At 51.2% G+C, this 15,308-nt stretch overlaps 1 protein-coding gene across 1 annotated transcript; it reads right to left on the reverse strand.

The window, feature by feature from the left end:
- Positions 1-4,945: 4,945 nt before the first annotated feature.
- On the reverse strand, positions 4,946-14,760 carry RAB3D (RAB3D, member RAS oncogene family). Its single transcript, XM_045853292.1, has 5 exons — positions 14,568-14,760; positions 12,968-13,232; positions 12,253-12,371; positions 12,043-12,167; positions 4,946-7,780 (listed from the first exon to the last, which is right to left on the reverse strand). The coding sequence occupies exons 2-5, from the start codon at positions 13,193-13,195 to the stop codon at positions 7,593-7,595; spliced, it is 660 nt and encodes a 219-aa protein (XP_045709248.1). The 5' UTR covers positions 13,196-13,232; positions 14,568-14,760; the 3' UTR covers positions 4,946-7,592.
- Between the last annotated feature and the right edge of the window lie 548 nt (positions 14,761-15,308).

Here is a 15,308-nt window from a genome sequence, read left to right on the forward strand (position 1 = left end):
GAGCTCCCTCACCCCTCCCACCATGTGCAGACATAGTAGGAAAAAGATTCACCTACGAACTAAGAAACTGGTCCTCACCAGGCACTGAATCTACTGGCTCCTTGGTCTTGAACTTCTCAGCCTCTGGAACTGTGAGAAATGAATGCCTGTTGTTTATAAATGACTCAGTCGATGGCACTCAGTCAGAACAGCCCAAATGGACGAAGACAACAGCTTGAGGCCAAAGAATTAGCCCTCCTTTGCACCACCGAACACGCAGGCCCTCATCGAATGTTCCTGATTAGCTCAGAATGTCTTTTTACATTTGGTTTCTTTGAATTGGGATCCAAACAAGGTGCACACGCCATGTTTGTCATGTCTCCTACATCCCTTGTATTTCAATCCAGTAGTTCTGAAATCAGAGCATGCATTAGAGTCCACTGGATGTTTGGTTAGAGCCCACCTCTCCCCCACCCTCAACCAGAGTTTCTGACTCAGGAGATCTGGAGGGGGCCCAGGGATCTACATTCCTTCCAAGTTCCCGGGCACTGCTACTGGCACAGGGAATACACTTTGAGAAGCACTGCTCTGGATTTCCTCCTCTTCCCCCAGCTCCCTTTGATTTGTTGCAGGAAGAGTGTGGAATGCTGGGAATTCCACACCTTCTGGGTCTGCAGCTGCTGCTCTAGTGCCTTTACCTGGTTCCTCACTCTCCCATATTTCCTACAAATCACTTGTTCTCAGCCCTGGCTGTCCACTGGAGCTTCCTGGGAGCTTAACAGAATACTCAAGCCTGGACCCCATGGTTACCAAGCAAGGCCTAATGGGCACAGAAGCCAATACTATGGCACTAGCTTTTGAGAAAAGGAAAAGGCTTCTGTTGAGAGGTCCACCAGCAAAGAGAGAGGAAGCAACGCTCAAATCTGTCTCCTCCATCCAGGGTTTGGAACAAGACTTAAGGGGTTTCAATACTGGATCTTCCTGGACAACAGACCCTTTTCTTTTGAAAGTGTTCCATCGTTTAGATTCCAATCATGTCCTGGTCCTTCGTTTCGGTTGTGGGGAGCAGTTAAGAGTTCATGAGGGTCACTTGTGAGTGCTGTTCACAAGTGCTACTTCCAAGTGGTGTAGCCAAGGTTTAGACTTCGGTCCTGGGTCTTGCATGAACCCTGGGAAGGAAGACATCGACTAAGAAGGGCTGCTAATAGCTCACTGGACTTAAATGTTTAAAAACAGCCTGATAGCCGCTTCTACATAGGGGCCCCTCACGCACACTGCACTTCAGGAAGAAGCCTGCTCTGAACTGCCCACTTCTGCACTGAACTGCCTGCCTGCACTGTGTTCCTATCAGCTAAGCCAGCCTTTTTTTTCTTTCTTTTTTTTTTTTTTTAAGATTTTATTGATTTTCTAGACAGAGGGGAAAGGAGGGAAAAAAGAGAGGGAGAGAAACATCAATGTGTGGTTGCCTCTCACAAACCCCCCCACTGGGGATGTGGCCCACAACCCAGGTGTGTGACCCTATTGGGAATCAAACCAGCAACCCTTTGCTTCACAGGCCAGCACTCAATCCACTGAGCCACAGCAGCCATGGCATAAGCCAGCCTTTATAAAGGAGTTTCTTGAATACTATTTCAAGCAATAGTATTTCAACCACTATTTCAACATTGAGGCTTTCCTTATCTAATTACAGCTGTGAAGCTCTGACCAATCAAAGCAGCTCTATTTTGACCAATCAGTGCCTTTTGGACCAATCAAATTGCGAGGATTTGGAGTCCTCATTTGCATGGGGACAGACCAATCAGGGGCCATGGCTGGGGATTTCTATCTATATGAGCCAGCTCCCCTCTAACTCTGGGAGCACACTTCCTCTTTACATTAAATACTGAAGATCGTATTTCCCTGGCTGAGCAGAATGGAGCAGACCAGCGCTGACATGGAGCACACCAGGGCACACTAGCAAGGAACAGAGCTGACTAGGAGAGTGGCCTGGCCCCAGGGCTGTCTCACAACAGAGCTGTTTTGCACTGAATAAAGTGTACTTCTTCACTGCACTACAAATGGGGGATTCCTATTGGTGTTGAACTGGCACCGACAACCACCAGTTGACGTTTGAAACATGACAGAACCAGATGGCACTGGTTCTGTGGTTACACCATCTCCCCATCTTCTGATTTGATTGGACTGGGCTGTGGCCTGGGCACAGGGACTTCCTACATCTACCCAGGTGGATCTAAGGGGTGGCCGTGGTCACGGGTGAGACTCAATAAACCAAGGGCTTCGTCCAGTGACCACAACAGACTGAATCAATTCTTTCATCAGGCATTGCAAATGGTAGTTTGTTTAATTCTTCCATCTTTCTTTTGGGGAGATTTTGAGGATAAAATGGGCACGACACAGTTGTTATTGCTGCAATCACCTCCCACTTCCGGAAAACACCTCGTTTTCTTTGGAACCAGTCACCTCTCAGATTTCAGTCCCTAAGCTAGGGGCGAGCATGTACTCCCTGCCAGCCAATCAGCATGTTTGACCTCATCTGTCTGACCTCAGTCATTTGTTCAGTCATTGGTTCAGGCGTGGGTATGGAGCCCAAGCTGGCCAAGAGACCTGGTTTGGGGAGGTTAACTTGTTAACTCGAGTGACCAGGAGAGAGCAGCTCCCACCCCCGTCTCCAAAACTCAACCTGGTTCAGAGGGGCCACCTCATGGGTTTGAGGCTGCAGAGAGCAGAAATGAGAATCCTCATGCCGTGGGCAAGCCCCTGGACCTAGCTGACTGTTGGGCTTTGCAGTTCATTCATTCACTCAACAAACATCTATCCAGTCCCTGCTGTATGTTAGAAATCAACTATATTCACTAACAATTCTGACACCAAATATGTGGGGGTTTTCATATCATGCAAGTCTCTGTGAGTACCAGCGGGTATCCTACAGTTCAATTCTGATGCTAACTACCCAGGGTTCGTGTCAGAAGCCGCAGGTTTGAGGGCTCAGTCCCACAGGACTGCCCTCATTTCAGATGCCAGTTGTGAGTGTCGAGTGCCCAGGTGAGACACACTTCCATCTGAGTTGGCTACAAAACCTGGGAGTTCCCACTTTCCTCCTTTCGTTTAGGTTTGATAATGAGAATGACTCACAGAACTCAGGAAAACACTTTATGCGCTATCAAGTTTGTTATAAAGGATACAGCTCAGGAAGGGGCAGACGGAAGAGATTCACAGGGCAAGGTATGGGGAGGGGCTGTGGAATTTCCATGCCCCCTCTGGGCACACCGCCCTCCCAGCGCCTAAGTGTGTCCCCTAACCCCGAAGCTCTTCTATTGCTTAGGCCCACAGGCATGTCCAACCTTTTGGTGTCTCAGCCACACTGGAAGAATTGTCTTGGGCCAAACATGAAATACATTACAACATGTAATCACAAAACAAGCTCATAATGTTTTAAGTAAATTTACGATTTTGCATTGCGCCACATCCATAGCCATTCAGGGCCACACGCAGCCCGTGGGCCACGGGTTGGACACCCCTAGTTTTCATGGAGGTCTCATTACATAGGGACTGTTGATTAAATCATTGGCCATCACTGATTCACTCTATCTCCAGCGCCTCCCCGTCCCCCGGTCAGGGCGCTGGACTGACGGTGCCAACACTCTAGTCACCACGAGGTCTTCCCGGAGACCAACTCCCATCCTGAAGCTACCCACGCCCTCCACACCCCACCCTAGTCCTCTTACTAGCTCGTAAAAGACACTCAGAACTCCAGAGATAACATGGATTTTAAGAGACGTGTGCCAGGAACCGGAGACAAAGACCAAGTTTTGCTTTTGTTTTAAGGTTTTATTTATTTTTAGAGAGAGGGGAAGGGAGGGAGAAACAAATGGAGAGAAACAAACATCGGTTGCCTCTTGCAGGCCCCAACAAGGGACCTGGCGCACAACCCAGGCATGTGCCCTGACTAGAATCGAACTGGTGATGTTTTGGTACAAAGGCTGGTGCTTGATCTACTGAGCCACACCAGCCAGGGTAAGATGAGTATTTTTTTATTGTATCAGACAGGACCAGAGCTATTGTGTGGTGGTGAAATATCTAAAAATCCCTGCCTTTAAGGAGCCGATGCTAGTTGGAAGGTGACCCTTGTTTAAGTTAAATGAGTAAATGATAGAGCATTTTACACTCTAGGGGCAAAGGGAAGAAGGGCATGGGGGTGGGGAAAGACATCAGAAATGCCGGGACAGGGGTTGCAGCACTAAAGTAGTAAACAGGGGTGAGGGTGGGGGAGGCGATGAGACAATGAGATTTTGGAGTCAACTGTATTTGAACAATAAAAAATGTGAACAAATTTAAAATTAAAAATAACTTTAAAAATAAAAAAAAGATGGAATTTGTGGAAAGCCGTGAAAGAGGGAGTAAGCAAGGGGAGCTTTGTGAGCACCTGGGATAACAGGATCCCAGGCAGAGGAAATAGTCGGTGCAAAGGCCCTGAGGCAGGGGCCTGGTGTGTTCAAATAGCAGTAAGGTCAATGTGACTGGAGCAAAGCAAGTGTAGGGGGCAGGTGGGAAGAGTTGAGGGCAGGGAGGTGACAGCTCAGCTCATGCAGTACCTTGCAGGCCACCAGGAGAACTTTGGCATTTCCCCCAAGTCAGGTGGGAGCCAGGGAGGGTTCTGGGCAGAGGGACCCTGACCAGACTGGGTTGCTCGTAAGCGCCCTCTGGCTGCTGGAGGAGACAGACCTTCCTAGGAGGATAATTTTGGGGCAACATTATCCTCCTTGCCCTCCACGCAGAGGAACTTTCCAGGGTCAAAGCAGTGGTTTTGAGTTCTAGCTAGACATAGCCGCAGGCCTGAGCCTCGCTGGCCTTGCCCGCCTGGGATCTGCTGCATCAGGCATGGCCCTTGACCATCTGCTTGGCTGGGGCTCAACTGCCCTCTTCCTGGAAATCTCATTTCACTAATGGAAATAAAAGAACAACTGCCTCTGGACACAATGGCTTTATTATTATCATTTTCTTGTGGAGAAAAGTGCACGTCTCTCCAAGTGGACATCAAAGAATTGCCTATGCAGGAGAACCACATCCAGGGTGGAAATGGGCAGGTTTTGAGCTCACTCTGTAGTGTTTGGGATTGTGGGGGAGAAGCCAGTTAGCAGAATTAGCGTTTCGACGCTGAGACCAAATTTCACCCTTGACTTGTTTTTCTAAATTGAACAGGAGAGAAAGACACAGGAGTATAGTCCCCTGAGAGCAAAAAAAGAGAAAGAACCACAGCGATCCTGGCACTTTCCCACCGAACTGCTTGTGAAAAGGCAGGTTCTAAAAGCAAACGGGTGGAAGGGAAAGCGCCCACGCAGGGCCCAGCTTCGGGCAAAGCACCAGATGCCGGGCTCTCCAGAGTCGGAAGGTGGTTTTCCCACAGCCTTTGGTTCAATTTTTGTTTGCAAACTCACAAACCTCCCTCCCCCAGTGACCCCCGAGGACATCGGTTTCTGTGCCCCAGGGACTGTCTTCAGTTAAACTTGCCCCCGAACATCATATAATAAAAACTTGCATTATTTTTAGCGGAAACAAAAAATAACATTACTCTCCTACGTTATTCCTAGTCTTGAGAGAACCCAGAGGCAGCTGTCTTGGTGCCTACTTGAAGCTGAATTGTTGAGAAATCTTGTGTAAACAGAAAGTTCAGGCAGAGTCAGGTACAAGATACAGCCAAACCACTCGGGAGGTGACAGGTGGCTTGCCCGCCCCTCAGATAATGGCTCTCGGACCCACTATCTTTTCTGACAGCAGCTTAGGGAAAACGAACTGGCCACCTTGACAGGCCATGGTGCATCTTAAGAAGACTTTTAGCTAACTTGATTTCACTTTTATGTTAAAGCAACTAACACATTTCACTCCCACCCCAAACATTCAGGTCCTCTCACTTTGTGTACGTCCAGGAACTGGACCGCTTCACCAGTCCTCTACTTTGTTGGCGAGTGAAGACATCCTCACTCTGAAACTCTGCAGGCAGACAGACCCTGGTAGGGGGTACAGAGGACCCTCTGGAAATAGATTCAATCTAGAGCTTCTATAAAGGTGAGAGCTATGCTAAACTTCAACCAGGCCTTCTCCAGGGCCCCTAGGAAGAGGCTGCAATCTTTAAGGCTACGGGAGGTCCTTTCGCCAGCAGGGCCTAGGAGGGTACAACTGGGAACACAAACTATCTGTCGAGGCTACTCACAGTGTCTGTCATGTAACGGGGGTCAGTGTTCCAGGGCAGCAAGGTGCCGTGCCGCTGAAGTTTGGCCTTCAGTGGATGGGAAGGGCCACTGAGCTGCGTGGCATGTGTGTGAGGATGGTAGGTCCACAAACTGCACATAACCCCAGCAGGAGCCCTGGGCAGCTGGGAAGCCAAGCCTCAACCAGGGAGGCGGATCCCAGCCCATCCCCCATCACCAGCCTGCCACTCCCAAGCTGTATCATGAAGTGCAAGTGGCAGCAACAATTTCACAACCCTACCCTCTTGCTCTTCTGGTTCAAACCCAAAACATTCCTTAGAGCGACTCCTCCATCAACAAAAAGCGTCCCATCGCTGGGCCCCACTGATGACATGGCTCAGGAAGCGGACGCAGGGTCTTCACCAGTCCTCGAGTGAAAGGAGCCCAAGTCCTCACATCAGAAGGTCACCGGGCGAGGGCAGGCTATGGGAGCGTTGCTCAATTTCCTTCGCTGGCAGGATGTAAGATGGGGAAAGACCTTGCTTAAAACACCACCAGCCCTTGGGAGGCAGGTTTGGGCTGGAGGGCTGGGGCTCTGAAGTTAACTCTTGGCAAAAAGTGCTGAGGAGTCAGGCCAGAGGCTACGTGAGTCTCCTCCTGGCCTCGCAAGGTGCATAATTCCACAACTCAGTCCCGGATCAGCGACACCAACACCGTGGATAAGACAAAACAGTGGCAGGGTCATGGGTGCTGTGGAATCCTGGGGAAACTCAAAAGGCACTTCTGGGGTCCCTGAAGTCAGGGAGGCTCTCACTCCCTATCCCTTCACAACAGGTAAAGCTGCTTTAATACTGTTTTCACAGGCAGAGGATCTGCAGGCCAGAAGGGAGGGGTCTGCCAGGGTCTAAGTCGTCTCCCCACCTTGGAACCTTGGGATCAGGGGAGGTTTGTGGGCAGGCTCGGGACCAGAGCAGGGGATCCTGAGCAAGGAGCCACCTTCCACATCTCCAAGGATGAACTCTTGAGAACCCACATGGCATGAGGAAGAAGGCAAACCATCTCTAGTCAGCCAGTGAACTCCAGGCAATGCCGACAGAGTGCTGTGGACAATGGCTCTGACCCAGAAGGCACTGTGGGAGCCCCAGAGGCTGCCCATGTGCCCGCACTAAAATGCCTGAAAAGCCACAAGCTTGTGCACATCAACATCCCCAGACCCTGACTCTAAGGCAGAGCCCCCAGGGTCTGGAGCTTGTGCCAGAGCTGCTTGGACAGGTTGGCGGCTATGGTGAGAAAATGAGCCATGCGGGGAGGGGGGCAGCCAACAGCTGACAAGAGGGAAGGGGGCACCCTGAGCTTGGAAACAGCCCTTGTGGCCCATGCCTCAGTCACATTCCCTGCTGAAGGGGTAGGTGGGAGCTGGGGACATCTCTAGCAGCTGCAGCTGCTGGGCTGCGGAGATGGGGCATCCCCCAAGGTCTGGCCTTTCCCATTGCTGCCTGGGCTGGAGCTGGCTTCCAGGGACTCATTCATCTTCTCACAAATGATGTCCACCAGGCGCTCGAAGACCTGCTTCACGTTGATGTTCTCCTTCGCACTGGCCTCGAAGAATTCAAAACCTGGAGGGGCATAGGTGGGGACACCTGTGAGACCCTGGGGCGTATAGCCTGGGTTGTGGTATCATCCAAATCTGGGTTCTGAACCCAGTCCTGCCTGTTATGCAGCTGTGGGACCTTGGCTGGGTGCCTTAGCCTCTCTGATCCTCAGTTTGCTTGTCTGTAAAATGGGAATCATGCAGATAAAAACCTGTGACAGCAGCCCTGTTCTGAACTACCCTAAGAATCTCTTTGTCCCAAGGTAGTGGCTGCAAGAAAGACTGTAGGTAGTAACATTTTGGTGCCAAGGGCAGGGGTGCCCATGGGTGGTGGCAGCTTACCTTCCACCCAATTGTATTGTACAGGAAGGTGCAACGAGGGTGCCCACAAAGCTAGGTGTTTATGCAGACTTTTGAAATGTTCTGGAAAATGTGCTCAAGACCAAATAAAACAGCTGAAGACTGGCCTCAGCCTGGGGCGCTATCAGTGTACAGTCTGCTACGCAGACAATGGCGGGTTTACCAGCATTTGTGGAGAGTGTGCGAGGCGTGGTTCCTGGCCTACAGAATGCACAAAAAAATGGCAATAATAAAAGTGATGATGATAAAGAGTGTTTATCAGGCACTTTTCTAAGTGCTTTACATAAATAAACACCTTTAATTATGCTCTCAGGCTCCTCCTGTTGTAACCCATTTTACAGATGAGGAAACCGAGGCACAAAAAGGGAAAGCCAATCATCTAAATTCACACAGGTAATGTGGCAGGAACAGGATTCATGCCCAGGCTGCTGTGCTTAAACAACAACAATTAATAAATACTCAATAAACATTTTAAATACAAATAAATAATAATAAATATTCCTTCCGTACCACGTTGGGTCTTGGCTGGCTGACCCCTTCTGGGGAGGGGGGTAAGTGGCAACGTTGAGTACATTCTTAGTGACACCATACCTTGTCTGCCCTCCCAAAGGTGGGAGGTGGAGCAAATGCTTTGAGGACTTGCCCACAGTCCCTCAAAAACTGGTCAGTCAACTTGAAAATAAGGGATGATCCTTTCTGCACCCCTAAAAGGTTGGTTAAGGTTCTGCCTGTGGGGAGCTGTCCCTGAAAGGCCCCCATTGTGTCCTCACCAGCCATACCCACCAAGGAGGGCCAGAAGTCAGGCAAACACCCTCCATATGACACACAGGGCGGAGCAAATGGGCCTCTACCCCCACACTCGTCAGGCTGCACTATAAAAATGTAACTCTAATCAAATGGTTAGATGTGCAATTATCCGTTTTCCACCTGTCTCTGCTACTAGTCCACCAGCTCCACGGGGACAGGATTTCTGTCAGTCTTGTCCTCTCTGCAGCCCATGCCTGGCATGGAGCAGGCGCTAGGGACCTACTTGTCCAGCGATTGGATGGATGGATGGATGGATGGATGAATGACAGAGGCTGGACACGAATTCAGATGTTCTATTCTGAACATGGCGATCATCAGTGGCACCCCACTGTCTTCTGGGATAAGTCTGCTATCCTTAACATGTGTGGCTCTGCCTCAAACAATCTGAGTCCTTTTTTTAAACACATACTTTTTTTCTCATCATAAATATTTGCTAGAGAAGCTGGAAACTGCTGAAAAATATTAAAAAATATATAAAAGCTATTTGTAATTTCGTCACCTAGAAACAATTACTATTGGTGTTTGTGATATTTAGCTTTCTACTTTTAAAAAATACAAATACAGCCCTGGCTGGAGTGGCTCAGCAGATTGAGCGCCAACCTGTGAACCAAAGAGGCACCGTGGTTCAATTCCTAGTCAGGGCACAGGTCTGAGTTGCAGGCGGGTCCCCAGTGAGGGGCACTCGAGAGGCAACTGCACATTGATGTTTCTCTCCCTGTCTTTCTCCCTCCCCTCCTCTCTGTCTAAAAACAAACAAATAAATAAATAAATTCTTTTAAGAAAATAAAATACAAATACACAATTGTTGGATTTGGGTTTGTAGGGGTATGTGAGCATGTGCTGTGTGTGTGTTTTTATTATTATTATTTTTTTACAAATTGAGATCAAATTCCATTCCTTGCTTTGTACGCTGGTATTTTAAACTTAATGACAGACTAGAAATCTTCCCTCAACCCAGTCACTAGACATTCTCTGTAAAAAGGTGTGGGCCCTGCACAAGTGCCCCAGCCCACGACTGTGCTACAGCTGATTTCACCAGTTCCGGGCAAAGTGGGGATCCAGGCAGCCTAGCACACCTGGAAACGGCACCCAGGCTGAGGTTCCCAGGGAACACAAGGGACGGGGTGCAGGTTAAATGGCACCATGAGGGAGCAGAGAGCCAAACCTCAAATGGAAGACAACAAAGATTCAGTTTCTCCAACAAACTGACGGCAAGAAAAAAGAGAAGGGGGATGTTATAGTCCAGGGCTCCTTGGACTTTTTCTGTAAAGGACCAGACAGTAAATATTTGAGGCTCTGTGGGCCATACGGTGCTTAGAATTTTACATGTAGTCGTCAACAATGGCTCCCAATGATGCCAGCTAACACTTAGATGCAACCTACGCATGTGCCAGACTCTGTTACAATTGCTTCACGTGTCGTAACTCATTTAATCCTCATGACAACCCAGTGAGGTGGGGCTGGTAGAGCTCCATCTGACACACAAGGAAGTGAGGACCCGGAGAGCTGGAATAACCAATAAACACAAGATCACAACGTGATCTAGAAATAATATGAGTTAATGTTCAACTGAAGCCAGCATCTGCCTATTCAAGCTTTCTAACAGCCCTAGAAGTAGACACTATTTCACCTGTTTCCTTGGTGGAGAAATGGAAGCCCAGAGAGGGGGGTAATGTGCCTGAGGTCACACAGCAGTGGGTTGCAGACTGGGATTCTAGTTGAGTTTGGTTCTTAACACATCCTACCCTACAGTAGTCACACCACCTCCTGTAAAGAAAGTCTTGGAGAGCCTAGATAATTAGAATGCTCCAGGACAAGATTTGCATTGAGCTTAAATTTTGAATTATAAGTCATTCACCTGATTCAAGATAAATAGGCCCTGATTGGTGTGGCCCAGTGCATTGAGCGCCAGCCTGTGAACCAAAATGTCGCTGATTCAATTCCCAGTCAGGGCACGTCTGGGTTGATGGCCAGGTCCCCAGTTGGCTGTGTGAGAGAGGCAACTGACATTGTACATTTATGTTTCTCTTCTTCTCTTTCTCCCTCCCTTCCTCCTTTTCTAAGAGTAAATAAATAAAATCCTTTTTAAAAAAGCTCAGGCTGGTGTGGCTCAGTGGACTGAGTTCCAGCCTGTGAGACAAAAGGTCGCTGGTTCGACTCCCAGGGCACATGCCTGGGTTGTGGGCCAGGTCCCCAGTATGGGGCACAGAAGAGGCAACCACACACTGATGTTTCTCTGTCTTTCTCCCTCAATTCCCCTCTGCCTAAAAATAAATAAAATCTTTAAAAATAAATAAATAAATGGAAAAGTCCCCCTTCCATTCTGGTTTCCAGCTACCCAGTTCTTAGACACACAGGTCACCAAGGTTACTAGATCCTTCTGTATCCTTCCAGAGTTCCTTTAGGCAAATGTAAGTATACATTCTTATTCTCATCCTTTTTACACTAATGCAGGTGTTGGCAACTTCAAGATGCAGGCCAAAGCTGGCCCATTGCCTACTTTTGTAAAAGTCTTCCTGGCAGTCACACTCACCCACCGATGTACGACAGTACGTGGCTGTCAGGCAGCCATGCCTGCTTTCAGGCAGAGTCGAATAGTTGCGACAGAGATCCTACAACCAAAAACATTTCCTGTCTGACTCTTTAAGCAAATGTTTGCTGACACCTGTCTGAACTGAAGGAAGTAGCCATACCCACTATTCTGCATCTTGCTTTTCCCACTTAACCATGTAAGCCAGAAATCTTGCCACAGCAGAACATAAAGAACTCCCTTCTTTTTCATGGGCACATAGTAGTCTACCACGTGAGTGTACTTCATATTTTGTTGCTTCCTCCACTGTGAGACATCTGGGAGGTTGCAAAGGTTTCCCCCCGCTACTAACAGCACTGTAACCTGACATAATTGCCGCTTCCCACATGGGTGAAGATGTTTGTGGGATAAATTTCAGAGTCTGGGTTCCCTGGGCAGCAGTCAGGGAAGGGGGATCTGTGGGTGAGTCCCCTGGGATTAAATGGAGAAAGTGGCACACACGGGGGCATTTTGCTGGGCAGCTCCTTGAAGAGCAAAGGGTTGGAGACTGTGGTTGGACCTGGGAGCCGAGCATGGGGATGGGCACTAACCAAGGTCATTGGCGAGCCTCTGGCCATCCTCCGCAAGCACGACACGCTCATCCTCCAGGTCACACTTGTTCCCCACGAGGATGACCTGGGCATTGTCCCAGGAGTAGGTCTTGATCTGTGTGGCCCTGTGGAGTTGAGGGCTGTTAGTCCAGAGATCTGGGTCAGAGAAGAGAGCAGAGATCAGGGGAGCAGTGGTCGGCAAGCACTCACCAGTCTTGCACGGCAGTGAACGACTCCTGGTTGGCAACGTCATACATGAGCAGGAAGCCCATGGCTCCGCGGTAGTAGGCTGTGGTGATCGTACGGTACCGTTCCTGCCCTGCCGTGTCCTGGGGAAACAGGGGGGTCAGACGACTAGAAGCCACCCTCTTCCCCACCACACCCCTGCAGGGCCACGTGCTAACAGCCCCCATCTGATGGGAGAGACTTCGCCCTGCCCTTGAGGAATTCCCAACCTTAGGGCTCAGCGCCTCTCACAGACTTATAAGCCCCTTTGACCTCATCTCCAAGAACCAACTTAATGACCACCAACTGGAGCCATGTGGGCCAGACACCCTGGTGCTCATTACCATACTTACCAAAGCTGCTTTGGGGGCCAGAGAGTGGCTCTGACACCCAGCAGGCTCAATGGGGGCCTCTGTGCTCACACCTGAGGTGGTACCCAAACCCCTCTTCCACTAGACACTAGGACTTTTGATTCCCCCTCATACCTCACAGGGCACGGCATTATGTCCTTACCCTGACAAATTCCCCTCATAGACAAAACTCCCTGATTCTTCACACCTGCCCAATGACCCTCCCTGACTCTGGGCTACTCTCTCTCACCTGGGACCCCTTCCTATAGACCTACACCCTCCCATGGATGTCCCTGGAGGAACCCCGGGCCCTCCCCAGCTGCAGGCCCAGGGACAGCTGCCTGGCCCACCCATATCTGCAGCTTGATCCTCTTGTTGTGGCGGTAGACAGTCTTGACCTTGAAGTCAATGCCTACGGTGCTGACGAAGGCGGGTGAGAAGGAGTCATCTGCGTAGCGGAACAAGAAGGACGTCTTGCCCACGCTGCTGTTGCCAATGAGCAGGAGCTTGAACATGTAGTCGAAGTTCTGGTCTGCGGCATCACGTGGGCCAGTGTGGGGGTCTCCTGCTGACGCCATCCTGGCGGGAAGCCTCTTGAGGGGGAGGCCAGGAGTCCTGCAGGGAAATAAAAGACAAGTAATGGCTCCAGTGTGTACACCAGACCCGGGTTCAAACCCTGATTCTGCTGCTTGGAGGCCAAGTGACCTGGATGCATCACTTATTCTTCCCAGGACTCAGTGTCCTCCTCTGGAAAATGGGGGTGTTTGGCCAAAGAAAGGGCCCAGGCTGGAGGAACATATGGGGTGCCTCCTCTGGCTGCTGAGGAACCAGACCCTGTGGAAGGTACAGGTGTGGACTTTGCCCCCTGGTGAGCAGCCAGGGCAGAGCTGGGGGAAGGGGGCCTACCAGCTGGGTAGAGCCCCCCCTTGCAGCCTGGGTGTTGACTTTGGCAGCTGTCGGCCACTACCAGGGTGCCTGCTCTACCCCCACCCAAGCCAAGTTTAACCCCTTCCCTGATCCCCACAGGGAGAGAATTTCGGGGATGGAGCCCAGGTATAAGCCTAGCTCTGCCCCCAAATGGATACTGCCACCTTCTGTTTATCAAATGGGCCGGGCCATCGTTCTCCGTGCAGCTGACTCAGTCCAGCCCCAGCCCACGGAGGCCAGGCTGATGATCCTCAAACAGAAGGAAACCACCCCAGCCACCTAATAATCAAGAACCCCACGGCCAGGACCACCACACCCCTCCACCCCCGATCCTCTTTCCTGGCAATGTATCCCCACAGCTGGGCTGCTTTGTCTGGGCCCCAAACACCCCTCAGCCTTCATGGCCTCCCTAGACCTCAGTTTCCCCAGCTGTCTATGGCTGCTCCGGAAGCCACACAGGGAGGTTCCAGAAGACCTGAGTGAATGGAGGACACACCCTCAGAGGAAACCCTGGCAAGGCTCTTTCTCAATTGCCTGTGGGGCTTTTTTCCATTTTAAAGGAGGACACAACCGGCCCCCCTTTCCTGCCCAGCCCTCAGCCCCACCCCGTGTTCCGGGAGAACGAGTTTGCGGGGAAGACCTAAGACAGGAAGCCTTTCCCCTAGCTGGACAGGGTTCCCAGGCTGGGGCTCCGCCTCATCCCCATCCCACCTGTCAGCCGGTCCCATCTCTTTCTGACAATCTGCCCATCCTCCCTCAATCCCGGCACTTTATAAGGGTCCTGGGGTTTGGTCCTGTCCCTCTTTGCTGGATTCGGAGCACCCCACCAGTGCAGGAGAGCTCAGGAGCTTCCTCCCATCGCCATATGGTCCCATCTCAAGTTCCCAGCTGGGCTCTCGGCCCCGCCCGCGCTCCATTAACGTTCCCGACGAGCCCAGCTGCGTGGGGGCGAGGGAAGAGGCGTCCCCAGCCGCCCGTCTTTGTTCCCCCGGGGGCCTCCCCCAACCCTCTGTGCCCCCAGACCTGCTAGGACGCGGAGGTGAGGGGCTGGACGGGCTTCCTCCGAGGGTGGTCACTTCGCGTGGGGTCGTTGCCTGCGGGGTTTTCGCTTCCGAACTCGCTGTGGCCTGCCCTCGGCCCCGACCACGACCCCGACCCCGCAGCCAAAGCCACCGCTGGTGCTAGCGGCAGCCACCCGGATCCCGAGCGGTCTCCGCCCAGGCCGGGGAGGAGGGGCAGCTCCCGAGGGAGGGCAGGGCGGGGCCGAGCCCGGGGCGGAGCTCGTAGAAAGTGGGGGTAGGGCCTGGAAGCAGCCCCGAACGTGTAGTGGTCTGGAGCCCACTCCGCAACAAACTACCTGTACAGCTCCTACTATGCGCAGAGCAGTTGAGAGCGCGGATTCTGCGGTCAGGTTCGAATCCCAGCTCCACCACTTACTAGCCCTGTGACTTCGGACAAGTTACTTAAAAACCTCTCTGAGGCCTTGGCTGGGTTGCTCAATTGGTTAGAGCGGTGTCCGGATATGCAAAGGTTGCAGGTTCCATTGCAATCAGTGTGTACATATACAAGAATCAACCAACTAGTACATAAAAAAGTGGAACAGCCCTGGCTGGTGTAGCTCAGTGGATTGACCAAGGGCTACCAACCTAAGGGTCGCCAGTTCGATTCTCGGTCAGGGCACATGCCTGGGTTGTGGGCCACTAAGGGGCGTGCAAGAGGCAACCATGCACTGATGTTTCTCTCCCTCTCTTTCTCCCTTCCTTC

Source organism: Phyllostomus hastatus, unplaced genomic scaffold (genome assembly GCF_019186645.2).
Source record: "Phyllostomus hastatus isolate PE091 unplaced genomic scaffold, TTU_PhHast_1.1 phas_contig_98, whole genome shotgun sequence".
NCBI lineage: Eukaryota > Metazoa > Chordata > Mammalia > Chiroptera > Phyllostomidae > Phyllostomus > Phyllostomus hastatus.